This window comes from Triticum aestivum, chromosome 2D, assembly GCF_018294505.1.
Source record: "Triticum aestivum cultivar Chinese Spring chromosome 2D, IWGSC CS RefSeq v2.1, whole genome shotgun sequence".
Classification (NCBI taxonomy): Eukaryota; Viridiplantae; Streptophyta; class Magnoliopsida; order Poales; family Poaceae; genus Triticum; species Triticum aestivum.
This window is the reverse complement of record NC_057799.1, coordinates 413971092-413981879: the sequence shown is the minus strand read 5'-3', so window position 1 is coordinate 413981879 and position 10788 is coordinate 413971092. Positions and strand designations below refer to the sequence as shown.

The 10788-nt window shown below is 47.1% G+C and overlaps 1 protein-coding gene and 1 pseudogene across 1 annotated transcript; one reads left to right on the top strand and one right to left on the bottom strand.

Annotated features, from left to right (window-relative positions):
* The first annotated feature begins 1311 nt into the window (after positions 1 to 1311).
* Positions 1312 to 5330, top strand: LOC123053503 (elongation factor 1-alpha-like; annotated as a pseudogene).
* A 1185-nt stretch (positions 5331 to 6515) lies between these two features.
* On the bottom strand, positions 6516 to 9351 carry LOC123053504 (uncharacterized). Its single transcript, XM_044476974.1, has 4 exons — positions 8541 to 9351; positions 7404 to 8288; positions 7169 to 7324; positions 6516 to 7080 (listed from the first exon to the last, which is right to left on the bottom strand). Exons 1-4 carry the CDS (start codon positions 8544 to 8546, stop codon positions 6676 to 6678), a joined length of 1452 nt encoding a protein of 483 aa, XP_044332909.1. The 5' UTR covers positions 8547 to 9351; the 3' UTR covers positions 6516 to 6675.
* Positions 9352 to 10788: the final 1437 nt, after the last annotated feature.

Sequence of the window (10788 nt, the reverse complement as noted above, 5' to 3'; positions counted from 1 at the left end):
CAATCAGCCTATACGGTCCAACGTCTCACACAGTGTCACTTCCATTAGTGACTCGTGATTAATTCATCATTTTTGTTCGAAAAAATAAAGTGCACGCATGACACAGGTATGAGCTCGGTTCGGCTCGTTCATGAAACACGACCCACACGTGGAGAGGTGCGAGGCAGGCGGCGGAGGAGTGCGCATGCACCATTTCTCTTCTTAAGCTCCAATAGCATGTGTAAGAGAAACCCTTATAAAGGGGTGTTAACTCTCCTCCACTTGTGAGGTGGTACTAAACTTTCCATCACCTCGTACCGAGGAAGCTGCCGTTCAATGTGGTCGTGAACAACCAGTGCAGCCACCACAAGATCTTCATCATCCGAGGACGAATCGTCCGATGAATAAATGAAGTGGTGGAAGAAAAAATCATCTTCACTGTCCATACCTTTGTGGACAAAGTGTCAAACACCTTGCGGTCGTGGTGGCAAAGAGGCCACGATGATCACCTCGATGCAGCGGGGGTGGTTGGCGGCCGGCTACTGGCTGCTCTGGAGCACTCGTCGGAAGCTGCCGTGGCCGCCGTGGTCAATAAACCTCGCGGGCGGTCGTATCCCCTCTGCCACCGGCTACGACGGCGACGGCCAAATCTCCTCCAAGCGACGGCCAAAACTCCTACGAAAGTGCGGGCGTGGTGGCGGCCATGTCGAGACGTGGTTTGGTATGGACGGCCGAGGGTGAGCAGTGAGGAGGCGGCCAGAGAAAAGTGGCGGCGCCGGCGGCGGGGTGGAGGCGTTGGAAGCGAAGGGACTGCTAGTGTCCCCGACAGACGGGCCACGAGGGGACAAGGGCGTGCGTCAAGGCCGTCCGCACGATGTTCGTTTCACCCAAACTCGACGCAAGTTTGGGCCGGGAATGGGTCAAAAACGGACAAAATCCGGACATTTGTCCGTTTGGGACCGCGCGGTGAAGTTGGCCTGAACCTGTCATCCGAACGTGTCGGCGGAGGATCGGTGTGTCCGGTTTGAGGGAGTTTCCCTACCCCTCCCGCTGAACGTGTGTACACGTGGCAGATGAGCTACCCCGCGACCGGTTTTAAATAGCCCCATCCCTACCCTGACCCCTGCTCCTGTAATAGCTGCTGGCTCAGGCGATTCCTCCTCCCCATCTAGCTTTCCAAACGCCAAAGTCCCTCTGTACTTCAACAACCATGAACACAAGAAACCGCAGCTCCATGGCTCCTTCCCCTGCCGGCGGGCGGCCATGCGTACGGACAGAAGACCAAAGATTTGGCTTCGATACACCCTGATCCGCCCCGGTCCATTCAGATTTGAGGGAAGGGAAAATCTCCCTTGGTTTCTGGGTGAATTGAGCCGGATTGGAGATGTATAAAAGCAAAGCTCTATGGCTGAGATGCACCGCGGTGGTCTGTGCACGCCGACGGATGGCGGGGCCCGAGATCACCGCAGTTCTGGCTCCGGAGCTGAGCCTCTTCAGATCTTCCGATCCCTCGGCAGGCAAAGACGGATCGGGGCAGCTCCCGGAGTGGAGCTAGCGGATCTGCCCGGACCCGACCCGACCCGACCCTCCAACTGGTGAGACCGTGGCCCGGGATCGGGGCTGCGGGACCTGCCCAATTCTCCCGACTCTCTGCCTGGAGATTTTAGCCCGGCCCGCATCCGGCCTCCAATCCCGTGGGCCGTGGCCCTTGCGCCCGGCGTAATCCATTTTTTGGGACTGAAATGCCCAACACGCCGCTAGTCGACCGTTGGTTCGCACCACACACCCAAGCCACAACCTCCTCGGAGCGCACAGACCGAGGCGACGAACGCGCCGCGATCCGCGAGGTCTCCGCCGCCCACCCCCGCGGCCCCGCGCCGCCCTGCTCCTCCCGCCGGTAAGCCCCACCGTCTCCCCATCTTTCCCTCCTCGTGCATTCCGTGCTGCCTCAGTTGCCTCGCTTCCCTCGTCATCCAGGATCTGAACCCCAAAACCCTAGTGCTTTGCTTTCGCGGCTTGTTCCTCGATTCCTAGTTCCGATCCGCTCATACTTTTCCCGTGTGGTTTCCGCGGGACTCGGCCCGGGTTGTTATCTGTTGACGCAGCCGTGACCGTTGGCTGTAGCTTAACCTGTATACAGCCCGTTGGGAGTTTTCATCTGTCGCCTAGGCTACAATCGCGGTACGGTGCTGGGATCCGTTTAGTCTTACCGAATTGCCCATTCACATTTGTTCATCGGGCAGGTGATAATATCCGTTGGGTCTTACCAAAACAATTAATCTGTCTTCATCTTCCCCATTACAGTAGGGCAGTGATAATATCTGCTTGCTGAGCATCCCCACCTTATCGTAGCCAATTCTGATATCTTGACAGGATTTGTTGAAACCTTACCAAATCAGCAACTAACCGCTTGTTTACATTCACTAATATCTGCAGCAATGGTGAAGGAGAAGAGCCATCTGAATATTGTGGTCATAGGCCATGTCAACTCTGGGAAGTCGACCACCACGGGCCATTTGATATGCTTGCTTGGGGGCGTTGACAGGCTTGCAATTGAGAGGCTCGAGAAGGAAGCTGCTGAGATGAATAAGAGGTCATTCAAGTACGCGTGGGTGCTTGACAAGCTCAAGGCTGAGCGGGAGAGGGGTAATACCATTGACATCACACTCTCGAAGTTCGAGACCACCAACTACCTCTGCACGGTTATTGATGCCCCTGGTCACCGCGACTTCATCAAGAACATGATCACCGGTACCTCCCAGGCTGACTGTGCTGTTCTCATCATTGACTCGACCATTGGTGGTTTTGAGTCTGGTTTCTCCCAGGATGGGCAGACCCGTGAGCATGCTCTCCTTGCTTTCACTCTTGGAGTGAAGGAGATGATCTGCTGCTGCAACAAGGTATGCCCTATTGAAAACTCTTTATATGACAAGCATTTTACCATATGTTGTAACTATGATACGTCTCAGCTGCCATCAACACTTCCATGTTTTACGTTATCTATGCGCAAAAGCACCAGACATGTAATGTTGCAGTTATTTTACCTTGACTGGCTGTTCCATTTGTACTTAAGATTAGCCAGATACCTGAAATGATCTGTCTGTATAACATAATTGATCTGTGTAGTCTTGGAATATCTGCCTTGTTGCCTTATAAATTACAAGTTTCATTGTCATTCAACTGCTAGCGGCAGATAATTTCTTGATATGTGGGTGTGCTTATGTTTAAATTATGTCCGTTGGCCATTAATTTTGTTCCATATGTTGTATAGGGTTGCAATTTTCACTTTTATCTAACTAATGTGAATTTTCTGCTTCTTTGTTCGACACAGATCAATATATCCTGAAGTAGATTAGTTAGGTTTCTGGAAAAGCAATATGGTCATGCAAGATGTGCTTCATTGCCTTGAAATTCGCAAGTTTTGTTGAGCTAAAGAGAATGTTGTCCATCTCTGTTCAGATGGATGCCACTACTCTTGTTTACTGCAAGCTTATGTTTAAATTATGTTCTTCGGCCATTAAGTTTGTTCCATGTTGTAGTCCTGGAAATGGTTTCCATCTCTCTTGGTTGTATGGGTTACAGTTTTCAGTTTAATCTAACTAATGGAACATTCTGCTGCTCTGTTCTAGACTGATCTATACATCCTAAATTAGACTAGTTAGATTTCTAAATGAGCATATGGCCCTGCAAGATGTGCGGTTATCTTTTACTGTCTTATCTTTGTTGCCTTGAAGTTTGCAATTCGTGTTAACTAAAAGAGAATGTTGTGTATCACTGTTCCAGATGGATTGCACTACTCCCAGGTACTCTAAGGCACGGTACGATGAAATAGTGAAGCAGGTGGCATCTTATCTGAAGAAGGTTGGGTACAACCCGGACATTGTCCCCTTTCTTCCAGTCTCAGGATTTGAGGGTGACAACATGGTTGAGAGGTCTGCCAACCTTGACTGGTACGAGGGCCCCACCCTCCTTGAGGCTCTTGATCAGATCGTCGAGCCCAAGAGACCCATCACAAAGCCCCTGCGTCTTCCGCTTCAGGACGTTTACAAGATTGGTGGTATTGGAACTGTGCCCGTTGGTCGGCTTCAGACTGGTACCATGAAGCCTGGCATGGATGTTACCTTTGGTCCCACTGGCCTGACCACCGAGGTGAGCTCCCTTGAAATGCATCACGAGGCTGTCCAGGAGGCCCTTCCTGGTGATCTTGTTGGCTTCAATGTCAAGAATGTAGCTGCCATGGATCTGAAGCGTGGGTATGTGGCATCAAATGCCAAAGATGACCCTGCCAAGGAGGCTAGGAGCTTCACTTCGCAGATTATAGTGTTGAACGACACCGGAGTTATCAGGAATGGGTACACACCTGTGCTGGACTGCCACACCTCCCACATAGCTGTGAAGTTTGCTCAGTTGGTGACCAAGATTGACAGGTGATCTGGCAAGGAGGTTGAGAAAGAGCCCAAGTTTCTTAAAAAGGGTGATGCTGGGATTGTGAATATGATTCCCACCAAGCGTATGGTAGTGGAGACCTTCACCAACTACCCTCCTCTAGGCCGTTTTGCTGTTCGTGATATGAAGCAAACGGTCGTTGTTGGAGTTGTAAGGAGTGTCGTGAAGATGGAGCCTGTGCCACCTCCATTGTCAGCGGCTGAGGACAATCAGCCTCTGCTGCCTCAATTGACAAAGGCTAGGGACATCACTGTTGCTAGGGAGGATAACTCGTTGCCTCCCGCCACCGAACCTAATGTGGTGGAGTATATTTCGGTCGTGGCCACACCTCTTGGTGGTGGCCCACCGACATTGTAAGTCTTCAAGTTGACCTACTTTGTCAGTTAAAGTCTTTGTTACGTATTTATATTTGTGAATGATCTAATTGGGTTTTTCTGCAGCATCACAGTGAAGGGAACAGACACCTACGATGGCCCGTTTATGGAGAGTGCAGAAAAGAAACTGAAGAGCAAGCGTGAGCTAGTTTTCCTTGTAGGTCCCAGGAATGAGACTCCGGCGGCAGGTTTGTTGATTGCTTGTGTGCACACTGAGTTGCATATTCTTCTCTTCTGACATTCAGGCTGTCTTAATTCTATTGTTTGAAGTGCAGATGCGCTTATGTGCTCGCTGCGTGGCTATCAAGACAAGGATACAAACCTGCTGCCCATGCGGTACTACGAAGCATAGGTGTCTTGGTCCAGTTACATAGGTGTGTTTCAAGGATGAAACTGGAAGCTTATATTGTATATATATGTGATGTACGACCTTTGTGATGCTATAATAGGTCCAGCAATTTGGACGCGGAGTTTGTGAGCGCGAGCACCTGTGTGCTCGGTATTGCAATTGGCTTCATTTTGCTATTCTTCTGATTTCGTGTAGCCAGTGTTCGTTTCTGTTTCTGTTCACATTAGTGTCCATGCGTGAAGAATCTGAACACAGACCAAAGCTGATAGTAATTATACATCGTCTTACTGGATCATCTTATTCTGGGATATCAGAGAAAATGACTGCCAAGCCACCAGATATACTAGGTCTACACAACTGGACGGAACCGTAATGCAGGCCAACATAGACTGCACCTAAACATTGGTATGTACACTCTGACGGAACCGTAATACACTCTGCTTGCTGCGTCGTGGCAATTATGCCATGAACACAAGCGTGCAGATCACTCTGTAACTTAACTACTAAAACGAGTCTTCAACTTTTCTTCTCTTGAAACTTCACCAGTTGCTGTTTAATTGCATAAGAAACAGGGATATCTTCACATTTACAGTTCTTCATGACAACTAGTAGCAGGCAGAAGAGCAGCTTGTGTACTTTTCGGCGGGAAGGTCTCATATTGATTCACTGGATTTTGTCCATGTGAAGCTTGTAGAGATACTAAACACTACTACCTCTAGTGACCTAAAACGTACTCCCTCCGTCCGGAAATACTTGTTAAAGGAATGGATGTATCTAGACATATCTTAGTTCTAGATACATTCATTTTTATCCATTTTTTCGACAAGTATTTCCGGATGGAGGGAGTACTGAATTATATTTGTTTATAAAGGGAGCATTTCTGAAAACGTCCGACTCTAACTTGAAGGAACTGAGAACTTTTCACATGCTTTTGTTGTCTATTCGACATTCACAACTTAAGATATTGTCGCAACAGTAGCTTATTGTCGCTTGTTGATTATGTTCATGGTTCAGAACTTTAGCTTGGAGAACAACAATTTTGGATCTTGTTTGTGTTACTGTAAGCAACAAAGGATCACCCAATCATCTCGATGTTTGAATCCACTAGAACCGAACAAGGGCCTTAAAACCGAAACCTGCCAACTAAATAGAGGAAATTTCTTGTTGAAGCTTGCAATTCATCTGCCCAAAACCGAAACGTGCCAACTAAACAGAACACCTTCAACTAGCGCTTGTTTCTTGTTAAGTGTAGCACAAATATTACTAACTTTGTACTAAACCAGGGTCCATTAATATGGATCGGGCAGAGTATTTTTTTCTCCATGTTAAACTGTTAAGTTAGTTCCAGGTCACATTAATTGACCACAAAAAGGAGCATATGTTCCCGTCTTACTGATAAAACAAAATGCTGCCAGGATTAAACTTACACTTCATTCAATCAAGGAATACTAAAGTTGACTCAAATTATGTTATCAGCTTTGGCACAAAGGGCATTACAAGTTACAACACAAACTTGAACTAAAGACACTATGGGAAGTTCTTCTTTGCAACATGAGAAGCCCATATAGCTTTGCCGGCCAGGAAGTGAATTGAGGCAGCTGAATCGATCCCACTGGTAATTATCTTCTCCACCAAAAGCTTCTTAGTCTCAGCAAAGGGGAAGCTGGACGGCAGAGGGTTGTCGCGGCACATCTTACACGCCAGCCTATTGTATAGGAACACATTCTTTAGATTCACCGCGGCTTCCATGACACACCTGACATGCGTCAGCATGTATTCTTCAGATTCAAAACCAAAGATTACTAGCGTTTCCAGACTCCGGTGCTGGAAACGAGATGCAGATGATTCCCACCTTACACCCTTCCTTATGCTATACGAGAGTGCCCTCCTCTTCTCCCTGTCCATTTCCATTGTACACAAATGATCCCACACCTGCGAACCATAGGCCGACACCGGTAAATGGAAACGGTTTATCAATATTGCAGCCATTTGTATTTGAAGCAAAAAGCTAAGAACATACCGTCAAATATAGCTCCTTCAAGTTGGGCGCAGCTTCAAGAATGAACAATGACCAGGAGAGGTCATACCCTTCTGGAATTTCAGCCATATGCACAAAAGTTAGCTGGTAGAACACGGATGCCAGCTGTCTCGTCAGATGTTCTGGTTGCACCCAAATCTGCATCAAATAAACATGTGATGATATAAGTGGAAAAAGAAGTGAACCCATAACTAGCAAAACATCTATGTCGACTTACCTTTTCGCTCTCAAATCCTAACCTCAGGTTACGCACAGAGGTGCCGCCAAGAAACTTACTTAACTTGACCATTTTGTGGCTACTAAGACAAACATTGGTGAGATCTACAGTCTCGAGCAATGGTACATCACCAACTGATAGTGGATCTTGGAAAGCGATCCAACCATGAAAGGCCATCTGTGTGAGTTTTGGGAGGGAGATGAGCACGACTTTTCTAAATGAACAATTAACGATCTCAAGCTCACTGAGCTCCAGGTGTTCAACTTGCAGTGTGGTCCAAACCCCTGAGTCGCAATTGAACATGCGTAGGTGTTTTAGTTGCTTGCAGGTAAGGAGGACATTACAGATGTCTGATTTACCAAATCTCAAATCCTGCAGTTTGAGGCGCGTGAGACCACCAAATGCACCCGGGCAAGCTTCAAAGAACAACATAAAATTTCTCCCATAGTAGACCAGATCATCATCGCCGCGGCAGGAGTAATGCGCCTCTGTCAAAATTGCGAATTGGGCTATCTCAACCTTGTGGGTAGCCATGATCTGGCCAACAGAATGTCCAATGGATATGGTGTCATTGTCTCTCAAAAAGAACTTCATGGACAGGAGGTGGATGGTGTTTCGGCTTGGATCCCTGCGTGACATGATGCTCTTTGTTGCTTCAACCGCAGCTCCATTGATTCGAACAATTTCGCGTTGGTAGCATGCAGTTGTTCCCTCAGGGAGGAAATCCAAAACGTCTATCTTAATTTGAGAGAGCATAGCAGGGAGCTGCTGCCACCGTCGGGAGAGGACACATGTTCTTGCAGCGTCGCAAACATTGAGCCGGTCAAGAATGGTGAGCAAAATATGATCAGGCAAGTTGCTAAGCATGTCTTCTCGATTACCATCCTGCATTTGGCATGGAAACATATTAGAGTTGATTTCTTAGTCTCGAAGGCGCACTTTCAAAAAATTTAGCCTAAAGATACTATTTTGATGTAGTCTAAAGATGCAATTCTGTAGTCTCGAAGATACAATTTTGGCATTTTTGACAAATGAAAACTGCTTGCTATGTGTAAAGAGTTTTTTATTTTTGCCGAGAATATTGTGTAAGATGATCTACAGGAAGGATTCCCTGAAAAGAAAGGACAAAGGACTCACCTCCATGGTGTAGATCAGCCGATGACCAAGAGGAGGAGCGAGGGAGGTCCTCGTCGCCGGATGTGTTTTTTGATGACTCGCGGGTGGCTCGGTCTCCACTGAACCTGATGGCTTCGGCGCCGACCGCTTGGAGGGGATATATAATGGCTTGGTTCAAGCTTCCAACTTAGGAGTCAGAAATTGGAGAGCAAACTCGAAATTGGAAGGCGATCCCCTTAATTCTGCTGGGGGTTGACCGAGAAAGAGATGGAGCTGATCTCCGTCCGAAATGAATACAGAAAGGGGTCGATTTCTGTACGCAGCTCGAAAAGGAGCTGCTTTTTATTCGCCGGCCTCTTCCGGAACTGCAAACAAGTGCAGCAGAGGCCGCAGTCGCCGGCCAGACGGCCGGCAAGAGCAAATTAGGAAGCCGGCGCCGCTGCCAGCGCTCGAGCGACGGACGGCCACGAAGCTCCCTTGCAGGTGTTGCTGATGCGGCGCGACGCGCCAGACTGGGAGAAAAGGAAGACGACGGCGCGACGAGGGAGCGCGGCTGCGTCGGCATTCGGCCGGTGGATGGGCTGCTGACCCATCTCTCGCCTCCAATTAATCTCCCCGCATTTCTCTCTCTGTATGGAAACCCTAGATCTGAGAGGAACCGCGTGGTTGGGATGGAGTTCGGACTTTGGAGGGGACGACTAGCTCTTGGATGTCCACCAAAATCCGCGGAAACTGCAGAACGAAACTTGTGCAGAACCGGCCTGTATTTGGCGATCGGTCGCCGCGCAATCGGCTTCGGACAGGATAGAGCTTCTGTTTTACTGGCTGACCACTCGTGCCGCAAGTTGTACTGTTTTCCGTTTTTCTAAGTGCAAATCAAGCGGTGCTTCCGTTCATTCTTCTCGTGCATGGGCTCACCGCTCACATCAGCAACAATCTTTTTGCAACGTGCTTCCGTTCAATAATTTTGATGTAGTCTAAAAGTCTTGCTTCAAGCCATGTGTGGTTCGGCTTTTATCGACGGATTCCGCTGCCGCGTAGCAGAATCTGAACCAAAGGGCGAACCCAGCAAAATCCGATTCCAGAAATCCGTTGCCAAAATCTGAACCAAAAGCGGAAACAGCCCAGGACGTGCTTTCCAAAATCTGATTCCGCTGCGGGCCAAAATCTGAAAAAGCTGTATCAGCTGGTTTGCCAAATAACCTACATCTTTTTTACATCAGATTTTCCACAGCAGATTTTAGAAATCCACAGCCGAACCAAACAGAGCCTCAGTAGATCCCCTCTCACAAACCGTATGATGACAATATGGTCATTTAATCATATGGTATACCCACCTCCGTATGTGTCACGTACTAGCGTAGACGTACGCAACCAATCCAAATCCCTCCCTCCTGGGCCTGGCTCATTTATTTCTATTTTTTTTTTACCTTCAAAAAATATATGCGTGAGGCAGGATTTGAACAACAAACCTCTTGATTTTACTTCCACCGACAGTAACCAATTGGGACAGCGCACTTGTTGTGATGGTTATTCCTTTTACAGTTATTATTGTGAATTTTCTCAGCCTAATTTTCTTTCCGGAAGTGCTAGGCCAGCCCACCATCGTTGGATGAGAAAGCTTTGGCTGGTTGTTGAGAACTTGGCTTCCCATAGTCTCAGGAAATTAAGTTCAATGAAATTCTGTACGCCATACATGCTCCTAAAATCAGGCGCATATAATGAAAATGTGCTTCCTTTAGTTAATCAATTTTTCTTCGAATGTTCTGACTTTACCAAAAATTATGTTGTGTTGGATAAAATTATTTATTCCATCAGATCTCGAACATGGAATTTGCTTTCTTCCGATGCATACCAAATATTATTTTGATGCAACACGCGTTTTCAACACAATGAAATCATGTTTCAATCAATTGGAGGATTTGCTTCTGGTGCAACTAAAATATGCTTCCGTTTTTTTGCGAGGAACTAAAACATGCATTGACTTAACAAAAAATGTATCCATAAAATTTCAGTTAGAGAGTTTGCTTCCATGAGATAGATACATGAGTCCAATGTAACAGAATATTCTCGTTTCCAATCACAGTAAATTTGGGCCCTCTAATTGTACATTTAGCTTCCACTATGGTTAGAATTTTTTTATCTATCTAGATCTAGAAATTTGGGTTTGCTCGTATATTATTCTACATTGTTCGCTCTTTCTTTGCATCATCTGGCATAAATTTTCCAACACCAACACAAAAGACCAAAAATTTGAATTTTTTTAGTT